This window comes from Erpetoichthys calabaricus, chromosome 7 (genome assembly GCF_900747795.2).
Source record: "Erpetoichthys calabaricus chromosome 7, fErpCal1.3, whole genome shotgun sequence".
Lineage (NCBI taxonomy): Eukaryota > Metazoa > Chordata > Cladistia > Polypteriformes > Polypteridae > Erpetoichthys > Erpetoichthys calabaricus.
In genome coordinates, this window is record NC_041400.2 from 107,498,808 (window position 1) to 107,525,980 (window position 27,173).

The 27,173-nt window shown below is 38.4% G+C and overlaps 1 protein-coding gene across 1 annotated transcript in view; it reads left to right on the forward strand.

The window, feature by feature from the left end:
• LOC114654609 (centrosomal protein of 120 kDa) overlaps positions 1-18,556 on the forward strand; it is a 126,891-nt gene extending 108,335 nt beyond the window's left edge. Inside the window, exon 21 of the mRNA XM_028805243.2 lies at positions 18,038-18,556. Coding sequence (XP_028661076.1) covers positions 18,038-18,275 — 238 coding nt within the window. The 3' untranslated portion in view covers positions 18,276-18,556. The remainder of the gene's footprint in view (positions 1-18,037) is intronic.
• Positions 18,557-27,173: the final 8,617 nt, after the last annotated feature.

The window sequence follows — 27,173 nt, forward strand, 5'->3', positions numbered from 1 at the left end:
TAAGCAAAGTCAAGATTAAAATTTAAAGAACAACACTGCTACGTTGTAGAACATATGGTCCTTTTTATTTCATCCAAATTAAAATATTCTTTAATTGTATAATTAGACTAAAATTTAAACCATTTTTATTTTACACCTTTAAAGTGAAAAGGTGAGATACTAAAATTGTGGATAGCTATATTGCCATACAGCTCAAAGGACATTTTTGTTCTTTTAAACAATTATTTTTTGATTCTCTAGTTACAGCTAAATTGATGTTTCTGAATAGAGCAGAGTTCTCTATTTAAAAGATACAACTATTTTACTTTTTCATGTAACTGGAGAACTAGAGTACAGTTAATTTTTTTTTTTGTTAATGCTATGATACCATATTGTAGTGCTATCTTCTGCTTAATTGTTTTTACTGTGAGACCACTGACAGTGTACTGTTTCCCGGAGTTTTAACTGTGCATCTCTTATGTAATCAAGGCAGAAAAACATTTATTATATATATCAGTTAATTCATCTCACCATGTTATTTATTTGTTTGAACCTGCAAGTAGCCAAATCAATTTAACGACTGGCGGTCATCCGAACGAGAATCATAGAACTATATCCCCTCCTACACGCACTCTCAAACCTCTATCCTGTGAATAACCCAGTCAGTATTTGTACAACAATAGCTACATGAGTTGCACTATAATGTCGGGTGAAAAAATCAAAAAGCGAACAACATCAAATTTCTTGCAAAATTGAACAAAATGGCCCCAGAGACTTATGAAATGATAAAAAGTGTACGGTGATATTTGTTTGTCTCACCTACAAGTTTTAAGTGGCACAAACATTTCAAGGAAGGACAAGAAAATGTGGAAGACATTCAACAACCTGGTCGACGGGGGGTGCTTCACCAAGACAATGCTCCCGCATACAATGCTTTTCCATAAAGCAGTTTTTGACTGACAAAAACATTCCTGTCCTTGATCATCCTCCCTATTTGCCGATTTAGCTCCCTGTGATTTTTTTTTTACTTGTTCCCAAAAATCAAAAGTAACCTGAAGGGAACACATTTTTCTTCAATGGATGAAGTGAAGACAGAAACGGCAAGCCTGCTGAACAGCCTCAAGCAAGAAGATTTCCAGCACTGTGGAATATACGTATGGAGTGGTGTAGAGATCGGGATAGGCAGGGATATATAGAAGGTGACAATGTTTAGAATGATGTAATTCATCAATAAATATATATATTTTTTTACCAATACGGTTATTTTTGTGTCTCACCTTGTATTGTGTAGAGAACTTGGAGTCCCAAAGTACACAAGTTCCAAAAACACTTCTGAAACTGCCCAATAGAGGGGGATATCACTGTCAGACCCTGGCTAGTAATAAGGGTAAGCACTCAATCTTTATAAAATAAAGTTTATTTTCACGAAAAAAATGCTCTGTTTCACTATGAAGCTCTGAAGAGCACAAAAGGCATAAAGTACTTGTCGGCAAGGCAGTCTAAGGAAAAAAGTCCCAATGCAATTATCCAAAACAAAGTCAAAAATAGAGCAGCAGTTTAAAAATCCAGTATACACCTGAGCATGGCAAGAAACAAAAACTCAGCAGCTTCTTAGGATGTTTGACATGAACCACCAGGAACTAGGTAAGTCCCCCTGGATTTATAGGGCAGAATGCAGTTCCTGATGGTGACTGGCGGGTCGCCCCACCTCTTGGGGAACCACCCACAGAACACATTAAACATAACATAAACAGCTTATAGATCAAAAACAAAAAATGTACATAATCATCAAAACAACATTAATATAAATAAAGCCTCAAAAATGAACAAAAAGACATGAAACAATACTTTGAACTACTGCTGGCTGAAACATGACTTATTGTTTACATATATTTTCTCTTTAAATGTTAACAAATATTTTCAATTTAATAAGAAAAAACGTTTTGGGGGCAGCAAAATTTTTCTTAACTGATTAGTAAAAAGTAAAAGAACATATTTCCATCACTATAATACATAAAATAATGAAGTAAAATTGAAATAAACAAGTAAAAGTGTTCATTAAGTAAAAGGTTGCAAATCAAAAAAACATTAAAGAATACACCCACACATGTCATTTTTTAACCTGCTTAATCCATACCGGGGGTGGGGTACAGGAGCGCATCCCAGCGAGCATAGGACACAAGGCAGGAACAATACCTGGACTGGATGCCAGTCCACATATATACTGTATACACACACCCTAGAGTCAATTTAGCATAGCCACTTCAATTAACCTGCATGGCTTTGTACAGTGGGAGGAAACCAGACTGACCATAGAAAACCCACACAGACATGGGGAAAACATGTAAACTCTACAGATAGTAGTTTAAGTAGTTTTCTTTCCATCTAAGGATTTGTCTTAGAAGATTCAACACAGTGGGTCTCATGGCAGGTTGGGGTATTCGCTTTCATTTAAACATTCAAATATCACGGGTGGCTGCATCAGATGGTGGAGGTATAGAACAATGCCACAGAAGAAATGGAAACGATAACAGAAAAAAGTAAAGATTAATAAAGATTGCAGGTTCATTGAAGAGTATGATATTTCTGTTCATATCTAGATTAATAAGTATAGAACTAAAATGTAGCAATGAAAAGCCAAATTAAAACAAGTGGGTTTTTAGTAGTTTTTAAAAATGGTCTACATTGTTAGCTTGGCACATCTCTTTTGCTGAAGTTCTCCAAATTTTTAGTGTAGAACAGCAAAAGGTCATTTCACCACTTCTTTTATGCTTGACCCTTGGTATAATAAGTTGACCACTATTAGAAGAGCTAAGGTTAAGGTTTTCCCAGTTGATTCTGGGATTCGTCAGGGGTGTGTTCTTGTTCCTACTCTGTTCATTGCTTGTATGTACTGGGTGTTGGGCAAGGTCGTGGGGTCCAGCGGCTGTGGGGCATCTGTTGGTGAAGAAAGATTCACGGATCTTGACTTTTCTGATGATGCTGTGATCTTCGCAGAGTCAATAGAGGTTCTGATAATTGGGGTGCTCGAGAGACTGTGAGTGAGGAGTCTGAGTGTCTGGGCTTGCAAGTGTCCTAGATAAAAACCAAGATCCAGGCCTTTAATGACCTCTTGTGTACAGCCATCAGTAGTGTGTCTGTTTGTGGAGAGAGTGTTGACCTTCGAGAGGTTTACTTACCTTGGCAGTGACATTCATGTCTCTGGAGACTCTTCCTATGAAGTCAGTAGCCGGATTGGGAGAGTATGGGGTCGCTGGAAAGGGGTGTGTGGCGCTCTGATATCTATGCAAAAGGATGAAGTTTCAAGTCTTTAGAGTCCTGGTGCTTCCTGTCTTGCTATATGGTTGTGAGACATGGACGCTATCCAGTGATCGGAGAGAAGACTGGACTCCTTTAGTACTGTGTCTCTCCAGAAAAACCTTGGGGTCAGTTGGTTTGACTTTCTGTCGAATGAGTGGTTGCTCATGGAGTCCCGAATGAGACACATTACCTGCATTGTTAGGGAGCGTCAGTTATGGGACTACGGCCATGTGGCACGTTTCCCCAAGGGTGATCCGGCTTGTAAGATCCTCATTGTTGGGGACACGAGTGCTGGACCAGGCCAAGGGGTCACCCATGTAACACCTGGCTGCGGCAGATAGAGGGTCATTTCCGGAGTGTGGGACTGGACCGCGTGTCTGCCTAGGGGGTTGCAAACCGGGATCCCGAGTTGTTTCATCATGTAGTGGGTGCGGCAACGCACTGTACCAGTGCATGTTCCTCAACTTGACTTGTTTCAACTGGAATGTACAGGGATAGGCACTCCAAAATATAGGAAAGTGAAAGATTATTTAAAGCTTTATAAAGTATACCATTAGTAGTATTTTAAAGTAATTTCTAAAGGACACAGGTAACCAGTGTAATAACAGTAAAGCGTAAGTTTTCCTTAGATTTTCCTTTTGTAGTTAAGAGTCTTGCTGCTGCATTCTGGACTAACTGCAACCAGTTTATTTTTTTCTAAGGTAGAACAGTTAGGAGTGTATTACAGAGATCTAGAACTAAAAACAAAGGCATGAATTAATTTCTTAGCATCTTGTAGTGTTATAAGAGGTCTAACTTTTGCAATGTTCTTTAAATAGAAAAACATATTCTTAGTAATATGGTTAGTATGCAGTTTAAAAATTAGGTCAGAGTTCATGGTTACACATAAATGTTTTAATTGTGCCCTGACCTTTAATGCTAAGGAATCAACTTTATTTCTAATATTCTCATTTTTTCTGTTTTTACTATGAGTAAGATTTCAGTTTTCTCTTTATTCAACTACTCATTTACTCAGAAATACAAGAGATGTTTGGGATTAAGAGCCCTGGCATAAGGGTCATCAGGTGCTATAGATGGGTAAAGCTGCATGTTATCTGCATAGCTGTAGTAGTTTACTTTGTGTTTTGATATAATCTTGCCTAGTAAAAGCATATATATTGAAAATAACAATGGGCCCAGTATAGATCCTTGTGGTACAATATCATGGATCTCTGAAGTACAATCACCACAGCTAACAAATCGACTACCTGTTAAGTAGGCCTGAAACCAATTTAAAAGACTCCCTAAGAGGCCCTCATATTGATTAAGATGATTTCTAAGAATACTGTGGTCTATGGTGTCAGATGCTGTGCTTGGATCTAGATCTATTAGAACAAAAACAGAAACAAGGCCCAAGTCTGCATTAACCTGCAAGTCATTTACTACTTTAAGCAGTACAGTTCTTACTATGATTCATTCTAACACCCGACTGAAACTTATCAAGAGTCAAATGTTTATTTAAATCATCATTTAAGTTCTGAAAAACTACCTTTTCCAGAATTTTACATAAAAAAGACGATACAAAAGTTGTCAAGTACAGAGGGGTCAAGATTATTCTTCTTTAGGACGGGTTTAACTACTGCAGTCTTTAAGCAATCTAGGAAGACTCCCATATCTAATGATGAGTTCACTATGTCAAGTACATTACCAATTAGCACATCCAAGATTTCTTTTAAAAAACCTACTGGGACTGGGTCAAGGACACAGGTGGAAGGTTTTAGTTGAGAAATTATTCTGAGGATTTCATTAAAGCATATTTCAGTGAAGGAATTTTGGAGGGACGTCTTATATTAATTTAAATATTAATTTTGTGTTTTTTAAAAAAGTGGCAAAACCTTGCAAGTTTCGCTAGAAGTTTCTGAGATGCATTCTTTTGAATGAACTGGGTTTTAAAAGGCAGTCAGTTGTTGAGAATAATGTTGGTAATATTACTAGATGTGCTAGGACAAGCACAAAATTCAGACTGAATATTGAGAATTTTAACAAAGTTACAGTCTGTGGATGATTAAAATAACATAGTATGCGATTTTATAGTTCTAATTAGCAGCATTTCTACGTTAAACGGAATATAGAAATGGTCAGATTTACTGATATCCACGACCTGCCTTACGTCAGTTTTCAGTCTTTAAAAATGACTAAATCCAGTGTGTCTCTTCCCTCATGTAGGCCGTCTGAAGTGCTGGCAATCAAACAATTGCAACATATTAATAAGTTTTTTTGCTTTAGGGTTGCACTGAATAACCACGTCAATTTGAAATTCCCTACAATTAGGAACCTATTACAATTGCTTATTATTATAAATATTAAGTCTGAGAATTCTTCAATAAAGGATGCATTATATTTTGAGAGTCTATAAACGGTCAATATGAGAGAATGCATCACTCATTGAATAATTGTGGCAAGATCCTTGAAGGACATGCAAGTTCCAAATCTGGTTTTCTTTACAGTATAATCAGCTCAAGAAAGTATACGTTAAAACACCACCTTTCATACATTGGCAAAAAGAATGAATACAATTTTAAATTGGAAGTGCTGCTACAATTAACACTGCCACACTATCTCTACTGAGCCATGTTTCACGTAATGTAAGAAAATATATTTTCCTAGTATCTATCTATCTATCTATCTATCTATCTATCTATCTATCTATCTATCTATCTATCTATCTATCTATCTATCTATCTATCTATCTATCTATCTATCTATCTATCTATCTATCTATCTATCTATCTATCTATCTATCTATCTATCACTAATAAGATTGTTAATGTAGAAATTTTTAATGGTTAATACTTAAATGTAGTGAAGCTACATTTAAAGTCTCAGAAGAGCACAGCTGTTTTTGGAATGTTGGAGCACCTTGAAATAGCAATTAAGTTATTTGCATTTATGCTGCTTTGTCCAGACCTTTTAGTTAAACCATTGTACTGTATGTTACTGTAGTGCTGATAAAGTGCACATCTATAGGTGAAGCCACTGCAGAATGATCATATCCTAACATGGGTTTATAGTTAACAAGACTAGAGCTATATAGATAGTTTAAAGCAGCATCACTGCTATTATTATTATTTACAAAGAATAATTTTGTAGTTAGAGCACTGCTAGGTAAGGTTGTTTTACAAGTCCAAGGTTGGTATGATTTCATCAAACAACTAATGACAGTGATATTTATTAAATTGTGGACATTAATCCCATGTTGTATACTGTTTTTATTCTGTTTATTACTGGTTATATTAACTTAATATAAAACACTAGATTTGAAATATATAATAATCAAAACTGATTAATTACTTTAGTTATATTGTCTGAGAGGACCCTGGCACCTTGTCTCTTCAGATGTAACCCATCTCTTCTGAAAAACCATTTTCGCTCCCAGAACAAATCTAAATTGTCAATGAAGGCAAGATCATGCTCAGCACAGAAAGTCTTCAACCAGGAAAATGGCCGACTAAAGGCCTTATCTGAACATTTGAAGCATCAAAAGTGGTCCGGAGATAACAGTCTGCTCAGCTGAGTTCCGGTTCCCATAACAAGTGATGTGCACCAGCCATCTGAGCTCCTCTTTCAGGACCACTGGCTGGCAACTGTGAATTTCGTTTCACAGCGCAAACATCTTTATACTTTGCAAGGACGGATGGAGTTTTTTGTTTTTTTTTTAAAACAGTGTGCTCCGGAAAAGCAAGACACAAAAGTTTTCCAGCCAGATAGGGCGCAATCCAGGTTTTGTATGATGGAGTCCCCCAAAATAACAGAAGCACTTTGACAGGCAGCTGTCGCAGGATTGAGTGCTTCAAAACGGTTTTCCCACTGTCATATAGGTGCTTCTCTGGGTGCTTGAGTTGAAGGCCCCCTTTTTTGTCAGTGCTCCCCCACTCCTACCTCACTGAACGTAGAGATAAAACAGATACTCGCTGGCTTCAGGCGCTGTTGGGGTGGAATGCCGGCCCAGAATGCCCTGCTACATCATTCTTTACGGCTTTCAGGTGACTTTCTAAGCATTTCTGTTCCTTGTCAGGTGAATTGTATCTGTGGATGTGACGAGCCCTGTTCCCTAACCACTTCTAGGTGACCCATTTTCTATGTCCATGGTCCCAGGTGATGTCACAAAACCGTTGGGCTGAAAGGAGAACTAACCCTTAATTGCCCAGGTGTTCCTGTATACCTTCAGCACCACAAAGCTACACCAGTGAGAGTCAGATTATCTGTCCTCCCTGGTGCCCTTGCACTGCTATACTGTATTGTGTATGATCTACATATTGCCCCCCAGTGCCTTGCACTGCTCCACATAAATTAACAGGAATTCCCATTTACACACTGGCACAACACCCTATTGGTCAAAAAAAGTTATTGTTAGATGTCTTAAAAAATGAACTTTATCTCTGCTTTCTGTGGTCAGCTAAATAATTGCAATCTATCCTTTCTGTTAACATTTTTCTTGAATTCTTTTTTAAGTGTTTTTAAGAATGAAAGTATATCAGTTTACTGCAGAGGGATATTTGGAGCTCTTTTTAGTGGAGTAAAATAATCTGGCTAACTTCACAATGAAATGATAATGTCTTATGGAAGAAGAACCCTTTGGGCACAGGCCACATTATTATTACTGTATATTACATGAAGCATCGTTGGTTTAGAGTTGCGTATCATGCTGATGTTTTAAAGGGGAATGAGATCCAAATGCATAGTTCTGTTATTACTACAAAGTTTAATGAAAAACATTATACTTGGAATGTTGCATTACATACAATATAGCCGTAGTACTAGGGTGTTGTACTGTGTTAGCCATTATGAATGTAGAGAAAAGCCAAGCAAAATGACACCTTTTATTGGCTAACTAAAAAGATTACAATATGCAAGCTTTCGAGGCAACTCTTGCCCCTTCTTCAGGCAAGATGTATTACAGAAACTGGAGTTCCCTATGTTTATATATACACACTCTAGGACAAGAAACAACATTGGTAAATCTTTAAATGAGAAATTTTAAATGTAAAAAATTAATAGATTAATTCAGGCTAGGGTTAATTTAACAAGAGAGAGAACAATGTATGGTCAAGATCTCTGGATAAGATAACTGTCCAACAAAGTCTTTTGAAGTTTGTAATGAGTTTTTTCAAAACAATGTAGATCTGTAGACAGGTTGTCTGTCATTCTGAGATATGTAAACAATCCTCATATCTGGCCATAAAACTCTTGTCTCTATTCAACCCATGTTGTAATGTATTAAATTTTAGTATATAGATAGATAGATAGATAGATAGATAGATAGATAGATACTTTATTAATACCAAGGGGAAATTCACGTACTCCAGCAGCACCTTACTGATACAAAAAAAAAACAATATTAAATTAAAGATTGATAATAATGCAGGTAAAAACAGACAATAACTTTCATCCATCCATCCATTTCCCAACCCGCTGAATCCGAACACAGGGTCACGGGGGTCTGCTGGAACCAATCCCAGCCAACACAGGGCACAAGGCAGGGAACCAATCCTGGGCAGGGTGCCAACCCACCGCAGGACACACACAAACACACCCACACACCAAGCACACACCAGGGCCAATTTAGAATCGCCAATCCACCTAACCTGCATGTCTTTGGACTGTGGGAGGAAACCGGAGACAATAACTTTGTATAATGTTAATGTTTACACCCCCGGGTAGAACTGAAGAGTCGCACAGTTTGGGGGAGGAACGATCTTCTCAGTCTGTCAGTGGAGCAGGACAGTGACAGCAGTCTGTCGCTGATGCTGCTCTTCTGTCTGGAGATGACACTGTTTAGTGGATGCAGTGGATTTTCCATAATTGATAGGAGCCTGCTGAGCGCCTGTCGCTCTGCCACAGATGTCAAACTGTCCAGCACCATGCCAACAATTGAGCCTGCCTTCCTCACCAGTTTGTCCAGGCGTGAGGTGTCTTTCTTCTTAATGCTGCCTCCCTAACACACCACTGCGTAGAAGAGGGTGCTCGCCACAACCGTCTGATAGAACATCTGCAGCATCTTATTGCAGATGTTGAGTTTAACTTCCCATTCTTTTCTCTCTTGCTGTGTTTTGAAGTTGCCCATAAGCACTGTGACTTTAAAGTCCCTTTCACAGTGTCCATGGCTGTAGAAGTGGGCCGCTACAGGAACATCTGTGTTGCTATGTTTAATGTGGAACCTGTGTAAATTCATTCTCTGGCAGAGTGTTTGTCCAGTTTCTCCCACATAGAGTGCAGTGTCAGGACATTTCAGTATAGCCCTTAACTAAAATTTGTAGGTGGTCTGAAAATGGGAGGACGAATGAAGAGTGTATTATTTGAAACTAGACAAAGAGCCCGTTTCGACAACGTAAGATGAAACGGGCACGAGTTTGTGTCAGCAGTGTATGAAGAACAAATGATAAGTAACGAAGAAGTTATTTTGTAATGATTGTAGTCCGCTTTACTCATTACTGTACAGGCTTGTACTGTTAGTTGATGAATTTTCCAGGCCTATAGTATAATATTGAATGATGAATGTTCCAGTACAATATGGAATAGTAATAAGTATAAGCACCACAAACCTGATATAGGTGTATTGAATGAATGCGTAATTGAATCAGAATGCGTAATTAGGCCTCAAGCTGTAGCCGAAATCGCCTTTCAGGCCACTAGAGCTTTAATCGAAGTCGCCTTTCTCTTTGAATTTTTGCGGCTGTAAATCCGCCTCCTGTCGCGATGTTGGGGTTGGATGTTGGTCTCGTAAGGTTTTTTGGGCAGCTGCGCAGAAGGCGACGGCGCATTCGGGTTCGGATGGATGTGAGTGAGTGAGCGAGGAGGCAGGCGAATTATGTATTAAGATTTATAATTTCATTCTTCTGCATTCAGTTAGTACAGAACTTTCATCAAGCTGTTCCATGGAGTTTTCTGTATTACCTGTTTAAAACATCAGATTATACCACAAAGCAGTCATAGGGGACCGGTATTTCATACCTGAAAATATTTTTTCTTTTCAGTTCTTCATATTTTAATCTGTTATGTAATGATAGTCTGCTATTCATATTTTGTTAAGACTAGAATGATAACAGCCAATGACAATTGGTGTTTAAAAATGTAATTATTTCAACAGTATGTGTCGCACCCCTGTCCATCCTTGACTTAACCCAATTTTCTGCACTGCAAATGTTGCAATTCTGAATCTCTGCTTGAAAAATATGATCGATGATATCATACCCTGCCAACCCACCTCACGAAAGACCCCCTATTACTGCCAAAAGCAACGCACATAGAACATTGGTACACAGGTGTGCATCGCCATATCTCTCTTCTGACTCGCACTTCACTGCATTTGTATATAATTTTTAACCTCGAAAAATCATCTCCTGCCAGTGTTATCAACATTGCTGAATGTTGGTTTCCCAGATGTGACTTGCTGTCTGTCTAAAGCAGAAAACTGTGATATGATCAATGAAAAAATGATCTTATAAATTGTTTCACAACACATAATGAAGAAACTTAGCAATCCAGTTATTTCAGTTGGATGAAACATGACTATAAACTCACTTGAAATGGCATCACAATGTTTTTCATGCTCCTTGGAATTTAAGGTAACACAGCCATTACATGAGGGTGGGATGTGGTGGACAAAGCAATCTTGCTGTGAATGACGAGAGCAGCGGTGGATGGTGGCTCACTTGTAAGGTTTTATAGATGTGGTGGACCTAATGCAAATGCTTGAGTGAATGGTGGGCTTTCTTTGTGAAAATTTAAGAAGTGATGCAACATGGTACTTGACCATAATTGAGGCACCTTTTAGGAGAAAAACATGATTTGAGTACAGCAATAGTGAAATGTTGGTGCATACAGTCATATGAAAAAGTTTGGGAACCATCCATCCATCCATCCATTTTCCAACCCGCTGAATCCGAACACAGGGTCACGGGGGTCTGCTGTAGCCAATCCCAGCCAACACAGGGCACAAGGCAGGAACCAATCCCGGGCAGGGTGCCAACCCACCGCAGAAGTTTGGGAACCCCCTCTTAATTCTTTGGATTTTTGTTTATCATTGGCTGAGCTTTCAAAGTAGCAACTTCCTTTTAATATATGACATGCCTTATGGAAACAGTAGTATTTCAGCAGTGACATTAAATTTATTGGATTAACAGATGCATCATAACAAAATTAGACAGTTGCATAAATTTGGGCACCCCAACAGAGATATTACTTCAATACTTAGTTGAGCCTCCTTTTGCAAATATAACAGCCTCTAGACGACTCCTATAGCCTTTGATGAGTGTCTGTATTCTGGATGGAGGTATTTTTGACCATTCTTCCATACAAAATCTCTCCAGTTCAGTTAAATTTGATGGCAGCCGAGCATGGACAGCCTGCTTCAAATCATCCCACAGATTTTCGATGATATTCAAGTCAGGGGACTGTGACGGCCATTTCAGAACATTGTGTACTTCTCCCTCTGCATGAATGCCTTTGTAGATTTTGAACTGTATTTTGGGTCATTGTCTTGTTGGAATATCCAACCCCTGCGTAACTTCAACTTTGTGACTGATGCTTGAACCTGAAGAATTTGTTGATATTGGGTTGAACTCATCCAACCCTTGACTTTAACAAGGGCCTGAACTAGCCACACAGCCCCACAGCATGATGGAACCTCCACCAAATTTGACAGTAGGTAGCAGGTGTTTTTCTTGGAATGCGACGTTCTTCTTCCACCATGCAAAGCGCTTTTTGTTATGACCAAATAACTACATTTTTGTCTCATCACTCCAAAGCACTTTGTTCCTAAATGAATCTGGCTTGTCTAAATGAGCATTTGCATACAACAAGCGACTCTGTTTGTGCAGTGAGTGCAAAAAGGGCTTCTTTCTCATCACCCTGCCATACAGATGTTCTTTGTGCAAGTTGTGCTGAATTGTAGAACGATGTACAGATACACCATCTGCAGCAAGATGTTCTTGCAGGTCTTTAGAGGTGATCTGTGGGTTGTCTGTAACCATTCTCACAATCCTGAGCATATGTCGTTCGTGTATTTTTCTTGGCCTGCCAGACCTGGGTTTAACAGCAACTGTGCCTGTGGCCTTCCATTTCCTGATTACATTCCTTACACATTTGAAACTGACAGTTTAAACATCTGAGAGAGCTTTTTGTAGCCTTCCCCTAAACCATGATACTGAACAATCTTTGTTTCCAGATCTTTTGAAAGTTGCTTTGAGGATCCCATGCTGTCACTCTTCAGAGGAGAGTCAAAGGGAAGCACAACTTGCAATTGACCACCTTAAATACCTTTTCTCATGATTGGACACACCTGTCTATGAAGTTCAAGTCTTAATAAGCTAATCCAACCAATTTGATGTTGCAAGTAATCAGTATTGAGCAGTTACATGCATTCAAATCAGCAAAATTACAAGGGTACCCAAATTTTTGCACAGCCAGTTTTTCACATTTGATTTAATTTCATACAACTAAATATTGCTTCACTAAAAATCTTTCTTCGGAAAACACACTAGTACTCAGATGTTCCTAGGATATGAAAGACATACCACTGTTATCTTTTTTGTTGAAAATAAATTATTATGCAGGAAAACTTTTTCATATGACTGTATTTTGAACTACATTCATACATAATAGTCCATTGAATCACATGCATGTGTTTGATGGCAGATGTGTGCCCATGTAGGGAAAGCTGGCAATTTATTCCTGTATTTTATACTTGTTGTGTCAGCCCTGTCTGTGGGGACATTGCAGGTGGACTGCATTTGCTCCTTCCTTGATATGCCAGTTCATAAGTTCTCATTTACCCATGTGGAACTGGTGTTGGCTTATAGTGACAGCTTTTCTGCTAAGTTAGACAGATGCCACACTTTCTGCAGAATTGTTTCTTGTGTTATAATTAAGGGCAGGCATACTCGATGGTTATGCCAATGTTGATGCCATTTCATGCAGTGAAAGTTAAACAAACCTGTCAAGTCTGGAATCAAATTTTGAGTAGCTGCTGATGTAAGTAACAAATACATACATATATATATATATATATATATATATATATATATATATATAATATATATATATAATACACTGTGTAATAGATTCTGTTGCCTGTTTGGAGAAAGATCACAGTTGGTTGCCAGGGAAGCACAGTTTTGCTGTTGATGTGATACATGAACCTTTCACAAGCATTATGACAAAAGTCACAAATGACCATGTTTTCACATGACTTTCCATAGTGTTTTAAGTGGGCACTTATCATAATGGTTGTTTCACTTTCAACAAGATTTTATACTTCCAAAGCAGACCCCTGTGCTCCCCAAAATAGTAAATATACAGGGGTGGGCAAAAGTAGGTTTACAGTTGTTTATATGGAAAAAGGCATGCAGGTTACAGTGCATCCAGAAAGTATTCGCAGCGCATCACTTTTTCCACATTTTGTTATGTTACAGCCTTATTCCAAAATGGATTAAATTCATTTTTTTCCTCAGAATTCTACACACAACACCCCATAATGACAACATGAAAAAAGTTTACTTGAGGTTTTTGCAAATTTATTAAAAATAAAAAAACTGAGAAATCACATGTACATAAGTATTCACAGCCTTTGCTCAATACTTTGTCGATGCACCTTTGGCAGCAATGACAGCCTCAAGTCTTGTTGAATATGATGCCACAAGCTTGGCACACCTATCCTTGGCCAGTTTCGCCCATTCCTCTTTGCAGCACCTCTCAAGCTCCATCAGGTTGGATGGGAAGCGTCGGTGCACAGCCATTTTAAGATCTCTCCAGAGATGTTCAATCGGATTCAAGTCTGGGCTCTGGCTGGGCCACTCAAGGACATTCACAGAGTTGTCCTGAAGCCACTCCTTTGATATCTTGGCTGTGTGCTTAGGGTCGTTGTCCTGCTGAAAGATGATCCATCGCCCCAGTCTGAGGTCAAGAGCGCTCTGGAGCAGGTTTTCATCCAAGATGTCTCTGTACATTGCTGCATTCATCTTTCCCTTTATCCTGACTAGTCTCCCAGTTCCTGCCGCTGAAAAACATCCCCACAGCATGATGCTGCGACCACCATGCTTCACTGTAGGGATGGTGCCAGGTTTCCTCCAAACATGACGCCTGGCATTCACACCAAAGAGTTCAATCTTTGTATCATCAGACCAGAGAATTTTCTTTCTCATGGTCTCAGAGTCCTTCAGGTGCCTTTTGGCAAACTCCAGGCGGGCTGCCATGTGCCTTTTACTAAGGAGTGGCTTCCGTCTGGCCACTCTACCATACAGGCCTGATAGGTGGATTGCTGCAGAGATGGTTGTCCTTCTGGAAGGTTCTCCCCTCTCCACAGAGGACCTCTGGAGCTCTGACAGAGTGACCATCGGGTTCTTGGTCACCTCCCTGACTAAGGCCCTTCTCCCCCGATCGCTCAGTTTAGATGGCCGGCCAGCTCTAGGAAGAGTCCTGGTGGTTTCGAACTTCTTCCACTTACAGATGATGGAGGCCACTGTGCTCATTGGGACCTTCAAAGCAGCAGAAATTTTTCTGTAACCTTCCCCAGATATGTGCCTCGAGACAATCCTGTCTCGGAGGTCTACAGACAATTCCTTTGACTTCATGCTTGGTTTGTGTTCTGACATGAACTGTCAACTGTGGGACCTTATATAGACATTTGTGTGCCTTTCCAAATTATGTCCAGTCAACTGAATTGACCACTGGTGGACTCCAATTAAGCTGCAGAAACATCTCAAGGATGATCAGGGGAAACAGGATGCACCTGAGCTCAATTTCGAGCTTCATGGCAAAGGCTGTGCATACTTATGTACATATGCTTTCTCAATTTTTTTATTTTTAATAAATCTGCAAAAACCTCAAGTAAACTTTTTTCACGTTGTCATTATGGGGTGTTGTGTGTAGAATTCTGAGGAAAAAAATGAATTTAATCCATTTTGGAATAAGGCTGTAACATAACAAAATGTGGAAAAAGTGATGCGCTGTGAATACTCTCTGGATGCACTGTATGATTGCTACACTCAAGCACACTTTAGTAACAATAAGAAGAAGACAAATACGCCACAAATTCAAGTAAAAAATACAGTAATTAAATAATAATAAAAGAATAAACTATGTTTCACGTACTCACAATGGTAAACCTACTTTTGCCCACCCTGTATATATCTACACACACAAGGACCTCAAAGGGGGAACCGAAAATTATTAGTTTCTACTTCATGTACTATTCTATGTGTTCATGTGTTGTTTTGCTTTTCACAAATAAATACTGCTGTGAAATGCTGAATTTTTTTTTTTTATTGGGATTGATAACATTTTTTTCTTCACTCTGCTATATTAGACTATCTAAGGTTTTTTGGGATGGGACAATAGGGGTGTGTTACCAGGATGGCAAGCTGATTGGCCATTAGTGAGAACAACAGAATTCAGATGACATTTAACCTGGGAAGTTTTTATAGAAAATATTGTACGTTGATCTCTTCTTTATACTACTGAGAGTTTACAAAATGTTTTTGAAATGTACACTTCAATATGACTTGTTCTGCATCTTTATATCTAGTCTTACTAAGCCTTATGTGAAATGAGCAGAACTGGCAAAGTTGTAGGCCCTGATTTGAAACACATTGCCTAGCAAATCATAAGGGAAGGCTTAAACAAACCTTTGAGTTAATTTTCCCTGTGAAGATGATGCAAATTCTGCTGTTGTGAATTACGTGTTATAGTATTTAAAAAAAAAAAAAAAAAAAAAAAAAAAAAACACACAACCTGAATTTCTAACTTTTTATTCAGCTGATTAATAAAAGTCTCCTATTGAATACATTTCATGAGCTAATTGCCTACCTTTGAATTCTTGCGTTAAATATGTCTGCTGCACTTCACCCTCTACTGTAAATATATAATAATAATAATAATGATGCATTTTATTTATAGGGGCACTTTACATTAGCAGTAAATCTCAAAGTGCAACATGAAAAGTTTAAACAAAGGCAAAGCAAGATAAAAACAGAGATAAAACAACAATAATTATAGCATTCTTGTTAATACGCTTTCCTAAATAGAAAAATCTTTAGCTGTTTTTTTAAAACAGCCCACAATCTGTTGTGTTCTTAGGCTCTCTGGTAGGGCATTCCAGAGCCATGGAGCAGCGACTGCAAAGGCTCGGTCTCCCATTGTATGAAGTTTGGTCACGGGGGACGAAGGCGGTAGGTATTTGTAAAACGGAGGTTTCTTGTAGTGGATTGTAATATAAGGAGTTCTTTAAGATATTGTGGAGCATTTCCATGGATACACTGGTGAATAAACAGAGTTTGTATTTGATACAGAGATGGATAGGGAGCCAATCAAGTGATCGAAGGATTTGTGAAATGTGTTCATATTTCCGCACCCTCATCATGATTCTTGCAGCACTATTTTGAATTTGTTGTAGCTTTTGAAGGTTCTTGTTGGGTATCCCGATGAGGAGTGCATTACATTAGTCCAGTCTGGATGAGACAAAGGCATGAACCAGCTTTTCAGCATCGCAGAGGGATAGGGACGGAGTTTGGCTGTGTTTCGGAGATGAAGGAATGCAATTTTACAAAGGTGATGGATATGTGTATCAAATAACAGATGGGAGTCTAACTTGACACCCAGATTTGTAACAGAAGGGGAGAGGGTAATGATACGGTCAGAAAAGGAAATACAATTTACAGAGGAACGAAGTTGGTGGGGGGGTTCCAATTTAAAGAGCTCCAGTTTTGATGCTGTTCAACTTGAGGAAGTTCTTGGACATCCAGGCCTCAATCTCATCCAAACAAGAGGAAAAAGTTGATGGAGGTGTAAGAGAAGTCGAATCCAGTCTCACATAGAGCTGCGTATCTTCAACACAGCAATGGAATGAAACTCCATGCTTGCGGATGATGTGACCCAGGGGTAGTATATAGATATTAAAGAGGGTCGGCCCAAGGACTGATCCTTGTGGAACCCCGCAAGTGACAGTATGGGTATGAGATTTAGCATCCCCCAAGGCCACATACTCAGCCCTGTCTGTAAGATAGGACTCAAACCACTCCAAAGCAATGCCAGAAAGACCAATTGTATAGTGAAGATGATGAAGGAGAATATTATGATCTACCTTATTAAATGTAGCTGTAAGGTCCAGGAGGATAAGGAGTGATGGAGAGCCCTGATCAGCAGCCATCAGGAGGTCATTGGTGACTCTGACCAGGGCTGTCTCTGTACTGTGAGAAGTTCGGAAACCAGATTGAAATTTTTCAAACAGATTGAATTTTTTGAGGTGATCCTGAAGCTGAATCAAAACAACCTTTTCCAAAACCTTAGACAAAAATGGAAGGTTGGAGATCCAAAGAGGATTTTTTTTAATGGACTATATAATCTCTGTGGTTTTAATTATGAGTTAAAATATGTTATTCCAACTGCTTTTTAATTTCAAAATCAGTTCTGTGTTTGCAGTTACCTCAGTTAAGATGATTTAAATGTCTTAATTTCGCAGCTCTGCTTATGTACAGTATATGTAAATCACTGCAATATGTTAAGCTGTGTCACAGTCTTGCCTGGTCATAATTCAAAGTTTTTTTCTTATTAATTTTGCTTTTTGAAGAAGATGTTTTTTTTAAAAATTATCATTTTAATCATAACCTAAATCTTTCACCAGAATACTTGACCATTTTTATAGAAGCCTTTTGACTGGAACATCAAGGTTTTTTTTTTTTTCTGAGACTTGTGGGTGGTAATTCTTTTTTGGTTGTCTTGTCAGGTTGAAGCAACAAGAAGACCAGAAACAGCTGCAGGATACCAAAGATGCTGCACCAAGCAAAACAGATGGAATTGGTGTCCAGATTTTCAGTGAAAGCCTTGATGATTATGTAAGCAGATTAATAGAGGAAAGAGAGACACTGCTTAGGACGGGAGTTTACACTCATGAAAACCACATTATAAGTGAGCTGAATAGACAAATACGAGAAGCACTGGCAAGAAAAAATGTCAACTATTAAATCCTTTTGGACTTTTGTTCATCCCCTGTTAAATGACAGCGATATATTTATTACAACCCGTACAATTAAAGGTAAATGTGTGAGGACTTTCTTTTTATAACATGTAAAACTGAACCAGCTGGAGGTATTTCGTGTGAAGTTTTTATAGTATTGTTTTTATAGTATAATGTGTCTGCAGATTTTCAGCATTTGTTGCTTTATGATGATGTAATTTATTGTTTTTAATAATTTGTTTATATAAATTATGTTTCATTATATAATATGTATTTTAATAAAGAGGAAGAAACCTTTTAAAAAGTGCAGACTTTTATTTCTCACCAAGAATTTTGCCTCTTCTAGTAAGAAGGAATCTGTTTATCTTTTTATTGTTGTAACAAATGGAATGCAAACATACAGCATGTACTGTGTGTGTATGATTACTGTGCTTATTCAGTGTCCATGTAGCTTGGAGGGAAACATTTGTTACTCATTCTTGTGGAATTAGTGAACGTAACAATTTTCCTGTTATGATCATAAGTTGCTTTGGTTTTCCTGCACTGGGCCTCAGACTGTGTTAAATGAGATTCATTGAAAGTGTCATGTTTCTGAAGAGTGCCACCTAAGACTGTAGTCTTTTATGATACTGACTGTTTCACTTTCAGATCAGACAGGTCTCCTGAACATTTTTGGAATGATGGCATTACAAAGATATAGTTTTTGGTCCACTCATCATTGAAATGGCAATTCTCTGTGTTAGTTTTCCTCATGGAACAATTTAGCAGAGACATTTTGATAGCTAACTTCCACGTTGAGAGAAAAGATGTGATTTAGTACAAACACTGGATTTACTAGAGAAAAAAAAATTTGTTTTTTGTTATTAAGCTTGGTCATTTGGAGTTATACTAACATCACAATGATTTCAGTGCAACATGTGGTTTGTGATTACTTATCTTGTACAGATATAAATTTGGCAGATTTGGACTGACTTAATGTGTGATATGAGTGAGTGGATGATTGGATGAAAGTGAATGAAGTAGTGCGTGTGTGGGAGCATGGGTTTGTGGGTTGTTATGATGCGGCCTTGCCTGTCCCAAACAGTATTTGGTATGCAAGTCAAATCTATTTGATGGCTCTGATTTAGAGGGTGTTGCTTCATGTTTTCATCTTTGGTATTATTTTAAGATTTATGAATATAAACACAATAGTAAAGTAAAATTTTAATCATATGTAGATCATTAAGGAGTTAAAATAGGCATATATTTATAGGCTTGTGATAAATTAGGAGGACAGTGTGGTGTATTGGCTAAGGCACTAGGCATTAAACCCCAAGGCTGCTGGCTCAGTGCCCGCAATACACTATGTTAAGCAAGTTGCTTAACCCGCCTATGTGTCAACTTTAAAAATATTGTGTTGTAATTTATCCTGATCTTATGCTGATCCTGATCATATAGGAAATAGGCATCAAACAAACATACTGCAGTAATATTAATATTTGTAAAAATAATACCCTACGTTTAAAGAAAAAAAATTGAATACATACTACATTCTCCAGATGTAAAATAGCAGATGCTACCAGAGCTTCAAAGACTTTTTTATAGGACTCGTTGCCGACATTTAAAATATGCCAAAGAGTTTTTTAAATAGGATTAAATTTTCATATAACAAATTAGTTTGGAAACAAATTAACTTTTCAGCTACAGTGTTTGGAGAAAAAAAAAATGCATAGGAATAAGTGCTTGTTTCGGTAAACCAATAAACAAGGCATTCATCTATTAGATATGACTTTAGGGTTGTGAAAATAGACTGTGGCACTGAAAGCAAATGAATTCAAGCAGATATTTGCTATCCAATCTTAGAAGTTAATGCCCAATATCCTTCACAATTCTGAATCTAAATTGTATTGGACATTTCAGCAGCCCAATACATATAAGACTGAACAGGCACTATGACGTTATCATCCAAAACTGGTTCAATGTATGACTGAGACTGATTTTCATGGTTGTTGTACAAGACATCACACCTCACATTTTGTTAACTTTTATTAATTTCCATTAATATTTATCTTTTTTTTCTTTTGCCCTTGATCAATTCTCAGATGGCAGAAAATGTACACTGCCATCTTTTATAGGTGGAATGAGAATACTTAATACAGTGGGCAAGGTAGGCTGTAAATGTAGGCCATGTAAAAAAAATAAAAAATCACAACAACAGTACAAGAAAACAAAATACAAAAGGCTTTCACAAAATTAATGGTAAATTTAATAAACAATTTGAAATAAACACACAAACATTCCAGGAACTTTACAGATCGGATCAGGGATGTTGAAAACATGAATTAATCATCCATCCATCCATCCATTTTCCAACCCGCTGAATCCAAACACAGGGTCACGGGGGTCTGCTGGAGCCAATCCCAGCCAACACAGGGCACAAGGCAGGGAACCAATCCTGGGCAGGGTGCCAACCCACCGCAGGACACACACAAACACACCCACACACCAAGCACACACTAGGGCCAATTTAGAATCGCCAATCCACCTAACCTGCATGTCTTTGGACTGTGGGAGGAAACCGGAGTGCCTGGAGGAAACCCACGCAGACACAGGGAGAACATGCAAACTCCATGCAGGGAGGACCCGGGAAGAGAACCCAGGTCCCAAGATCTCCCAACTGCAAGGCAGCAGCACTACTCACTGCGCCACCGTGCCGCCTGAATCATATATTACCCAAAACAAATAAACTTGAAATAGTAAAGTAAAATGTCAAAACAAAAACTAAAAAAGAATAAAGCTGCAAAAGAATTTGCCAGAAAAATGAGTTTTCTTTATTGTGTCAAAAGGCCTGCCTATGTAACAAAGTTTAGAGAATAACTAATCATGTATCCTGATGCATCTAAGGCACACCCCTAGCAATGTACCAAAATAATAAACACCAAATAAGGACAAAAAACTAATAGTAAAATGTGATAGCATTAAAAGCTTTGGGAATGAAGTTAAACACAACACAGTCTTCAAACTTGGAAGAAAAAAAATTGTATTTACATATATGTGTGTGTATATGTACGTGCATGTGTGTATATGTTGTCACATACTCGACAAACAGCCATAGCAAGTTTTGGGGCAGCCACCCGTATATTGTTTCCTGGCTGCAAAGTCCTGAAGCCACTCCTTTGATATCTTGGCTGTGTGCTTAGGGTCGTTGTCCTGCTGAAAGATGAACCGTCGCCCCAGTCTGAGATCAAGATTGCTCTGGAGCAGGTTTTCATCCAGGATGTCTCTGTACATTGCTGCAGTCATCTTTCCCTTTATCCTGACTAGTCTCCCATTCCCTGCCGCTGAAAAACATCCCCACAGCATGATGCTGCCACCACCATGCTTCACTGTAGGGATGGTATTGGCCTGGTGATGAGCGGTGCCTGGTTTCCTCCAAATGTGACGCCTGGCATTCACACCAAAGAGTTCAATCTTTGTCTCATCAGACCAGAGAATTTTCTTTCTCATGGTCTGAGAGTCCTTCAGGTGCCTTTTGGCAAACTCCAGGCAGGCTGCCATGTGCCTTTTACTAAGGAGTGGCTTCCGTCTGGCCACTCTACCATACAGGCATGATTGGTGGATTGCTGCAGAGATGGTTGTCCTTCTGGAAGTTTCTCCTCTCTCCACAGAGGACCTCTGGAGCTCTGACAGAGTGACCATCGGGTTCTTGGTCACCTCCCTGACTAAGGCCCTTCTCCCCCAATCGCTCAGTTTAGATGGCCGGCCAGCTGTAGGAAGAGTCCTGGTGGTTTCGAACTTCTTCTGCTTACGGATGATGGAGGCCACTCTGCTCATTGGGACCTTCAAAGCAGCAGAAATTTTTCTGTAACCTGCCCCAGATTTCTGCCTTGAGACAATCCTGTCTCTGAGGTCTACAGACAATTCCTTTGACTTCATGCTTGGTTTGTGCTCCGACATGAACTGTCAACTGTGGGACCTTATATAGACAGGTGTGTGCCTTTCCAAATCATGTCCAATCAACTGAATTTACCACACGTGGACTCCAATTAAGCTGCAGAAACATCTCAAGGATGATCAGGGGAAACAGGATGCACCTGAGCTCAATTTTGAGCTTCATGGCAAAGGCTGTGAATACTTATGTACATGTGCTTTCTCAATTTTTTTATTTTTAATAAATTTGCAAAAATCTTAAGTAAACTTTTTTCACGTTGGCATTATGGGGTGTTGTGTGTAGAATTCTGAGAAAAAAAATGAATTTAATCCATTTAGGAATAAGGCTGTAACATAACAAAATGTGGAAAAAGTGATGTGCTGTGAGTACTTTCTGGATGCACTGTATATCAATATAAAGGGGTAAAACCAAAACACCACCCAGCCTGCAATACAATAGATAACCTGAATTCCCCAAGCAAAATGACACCTTTTATTGGCTAACTAAAAAGATTACAATATGTAAGCTTTCAAGGCAACTCAGGCCCCTTCTTCAGGCAAGCTTGCTTGAAGAAGGGGCCTGAGTTGCCTCGAAAGCTTGCATATTGTAATCTTTTTAGTTAGCCAATAAAAGGTGTCATTTTGCTTGGCTTTTCTCTACATTCATAATGGCTAACATGGTAGAACACCCTAGTACTACCAATATCTCAAAAATGCTTTGACTGATTTAATTAAAATTTGTTGATGTTCTGGAAGAAAGAAAATTAGCCAATACATTTGTTTATTTACTGAAATTTATTGGTGATAATGCTTTAGCAAGTACGCTATTGTAATATCATTGAGTCGAGATCAATCACTAGGCCAAATGTTTGTAGCATACTTATGAGTAAGGAGTTCCAGTAAACTAGTAATATTAGCCCCTGGTAAAAAAAAAAAAGAATAATTATTGTATACAGAAAAATACTCAGTTTGTTACATAGTACTACTAATCCATCCTATTAAGTGATGGCACTATAGCCAAGACAGCCAGTAGATAGAAATAAACTAGCCTGGCTTTTAGCTTTATAGGACCTTACAAAATAAAGGGGGAAGTCCCATTATTTTGATGCATTATAAAGAGCCTGTGTTGATATCCAAAGTATTTTTTGTCCAACAGGTTTATTGCTCTGAATTCTGTTTTTAGATTTTGGCTTTGCTTGTTTGGATTTTTTTTATATAAAACACAAATTTTTATGTAAAATAAAGTGACAGGTTTATTGAACCAAAAAAGATGATGTTGTGGTGTGAAATTTTGTATATAAGTTGATAAATATTTTGTATGTCTTTATTTGTAAGTCAGACAAAGCAAATGTAATATTAGTGTTTTATTTCATTGGTGTGCTTTCATGTCTAATCCGTCTTTAGGACTGACTCGGAAAGTGAATTTTATGACAGGATTGGAAGTAGTGCCTAAAACCAGTTTGGCAAGTGATTCTTTGAAGGACTCTTTCTATCAACCCCCACAGGAACGTCAAACTACCTATCTGGCAAGCTAAAAGTTGGATTTTTGGTTTTGAATCAGAAGCTATTCTGTTCCACGATGCCCGATTGACCGTATGATTTGAACAGAGAATGTATAAATTTGCCTGCTTTACCTGTATCCCTCTCTCACACCATCACACACCATAGACTGAAAGGAAGACCACACTGAGAAGCACAACTCAGCAGCCATATTGAGACAGGCATGCGGCCTGCTCTGAAGAAAGCTAGAAAATGATGGCTTAACTAGAGACATTTTAAGTAACTGTCTTTGTGCCACCTGAAACTACACTTCAACATTTATCAGGTTGTATGGTTGCCAGTATTCACATGTACTTTGCTTATTGTTATTATTTTACGAATATTATCAATGATACATTATTTAAAGTTGTAACTTAACTCCTGCTTGTCTTGTACTCCTTGTGATTGCCTGAGGTTACAGATGTAGAAGAGAAGGTGAGGAGAAGTTACAGTGGTAAGCCTATGGGATTTGAGGCATTCTGACAAAGGCTACACATTGAAGAATACAAAAGGGGAGAGTAGAGAAATATAGGACAAAACAGATGCCTAAGTACCTATTGGCAGTAATCAACAGAAATTGCAAACTTTAGTTCATAATGTACCTCCATGTCAAAAAAGTTGGCAGAAAAAAATGTTCAGCGTAAACAGTGCTAAAAACAAAGTATGGAGTGGAGCAGATTACTAATTCTTAGTCTTTTGTGCTTTTCCTCTTCAATTAGACTAGTCCTCACTTTAAAAAAATTGTATATAATATGGAAAAATTAGTACCCAATATAGTGATCACGATGATATTAATATGAAAACAGTAAGATGAACTACTTTTATGGCATGTATTTAAGGACTGATTCCTTTATTAACACTGACATATTTTCTGAACTGCTGTTTCCAGTAAAGGATGGCAGGAACTGAGAGCCGCATGCTTCAAGATGAACACACACACACACATGTGTAGAAGGAGCAAAGTTAGATGGTGAGCTGCTGGTTCTTTTGTCATTTGAATTTCATTGTTAATTGGCAATTGGTTAAGATGGTTAAAAAGCAATTAAAACAGACTGAAAAAAATTAATTACAGACTGAAAATCAAACACGCAATTGAATCTTAAAGAAAGCACAATCATGTTGCTTGAGCAATAGCTGTTTTGTTGACAACAGGCTTGGAGACAGAAAAAGAGTTGGGACTCCAGGGGAGGCCCCAGTTAATGTCTAAAAGAACCTGAAATTGAAAAAAACAATTGTAGATCAGGGCGGCACGGTGGCGCAGTGGGTAGCGCTGCTGCCTCGCAAGGTGGGAGACCTGGGTTCGCTTCCTGGATCCTCCTTGCGTGGAGTTTGCATGTCCTCCCCGTGTCTGCGTGGGTTTCCTCCGGGCGCTCCAGTTTCCTCCCACAGTCCAAAGACATGCAGGTTAGGTGGATTGGCGATTCTAAATTGGCCCTAGTGTGTGCTTGGTGTGTGGGTGTGTTTGTGTGTGTCCTGCGGTGGGTTGGCACCCTGCCCTGGATTGGTTCCTGCCCTGTGTTGGCTGGGATTGGCTCCAACAGACCCCTGTGACCCTGTGTTCGGATTCAGCGGATTGGAAGATGGATGGATGGAATTGTAGATCAAAAAAAATAATGTGTGGTGCTAGTTAGGCACAGCCTAGTTTTTATTCCTTTAAGTAGTCTTCCTGAGTCGAGGTTCCATTGTCTATGGAAGTGTGTCAAACAATGAACCCTTGGTGGTCTTTAAATAGTGGCGGGTGTTTGAGAGGCAGGCAGGGATGGATCCTGAATCTCGATGTTTTAGACCTCCATGACTTTCTCGTATAACAAGTATAGGGAAATTATTGGAATCCTCCAAATATTCCATTTCGAGATTTTGATGAATCTCAATATTTTAGACCTCCCTGAGTCCGAAAGTACCATTTTTGGAATTATGTCTTTGTGCGTGTGCATTTGTGTAAACACAATAACTTGAGCACACTTTCAGTTAGGTAAACCAAATTTTGCATACAAGTATTAGGTACAAAACGAAGATTTCTATCAACTTTTAGGCTATTTCTGCTAACCGGAAGTGGTACTTTACTTGTTATTCATGTAGCTGCAGAGTCAGATTTATTCAACTTTACTTTTATAATAATTGATCAATATATTATTAATTTGATTTGTTATTGATGGATCTTTAATGTACATAATATAAAAATATAATTATTGCCTTGCGGTTTACTCCTCAAATATCCATCCGCATATCTGAGTATACGAGAAAGTCTAGGGGAGACCACTCCCGATTTTTTTTTTTTTTTTATAAGACATCAAAAAGAATGTTAGAACTTTGTTATACTTGCTGAGCAGATATCACCTATTACCTGCTTCACACAACGATAACTTGCTTTGGGATTAGCATGCTTTTCCTGAAGTGCTTGCAATAGACAATAGCCTATACACACTTTGAATTCAATAATAAAACACAAATACCGTAAAACTAAGTGATAACATGAACCTGAAGTAGTACTTCCTTCCCCACAAGTAGTCACAAAAACCACAATCATAAATTCTCTTGGAGTGAGACTGTCCTTGGTAAAGCTGAACGAACTGGATTTTGCTGATATGATACATCCAACACTTTGAAACACAAGCTGCACTCTAAAAATCAAACGCTGCGCCGATTGTTGACCTGCAAACAATAAAGGTTTGGATGGTGTGGAAACCAAGAATCAGAAACGTAATAATATTTATATAAAGAATATTTATGACTAATGCAACATTACTGTAACACATCACCAGGAAAAACTAGAACACAATATGGTGCTGTTGATGATAATATTCATATCAGAAGTGTAGGATGAGAAAATACAATGTTATGTATTTAAGAACTGTTGTCTTTATCAACACAAACACATTTCTTAACCAATTTTTCAAGTACAGAATGGCAGGAAGCCAGAGCTTAAATCAACAGATATGCATGTGATGAAATTTATCACACAGCAGACTCCAGCACTTAGTGTGCCCCCAGTTACTCTAACAGGGCCAGTTTAGAATTGCTAATTATTGTAACACCATGTCTGTTAATTGTTGGAGGGAAACCATACAAACGTCACATAATCTCAACCAAGGCCCATGTGATTTATAACTTCACCAATAATCCCTGCTCCATCATATCACCCAGTTCTAGTGTTTACCTTCACATTCACAAAACGAAAATTATCCTCCTTCCTTTCTACTTGTTTTCCTAAGAAACACGATGCAGAGATGCTCAGCAGATTAATTTCTTTAACCTTCAACTTTATATGTGCAGAAAGAAAAACAAACAAGCAGTGTAGCCATATTTCTGTAATTTATGAGCGAACCCCTGACACATTATTAATCTATTACAAAATTGGGTCATGTTTTTTTCTATCTTGCCAAGTCAAAGAGTAGCCATTAATTTTTTTCTAACAAAGAAAATTACATGTGAAACTCACTTGTGTATTTTAGAAGCA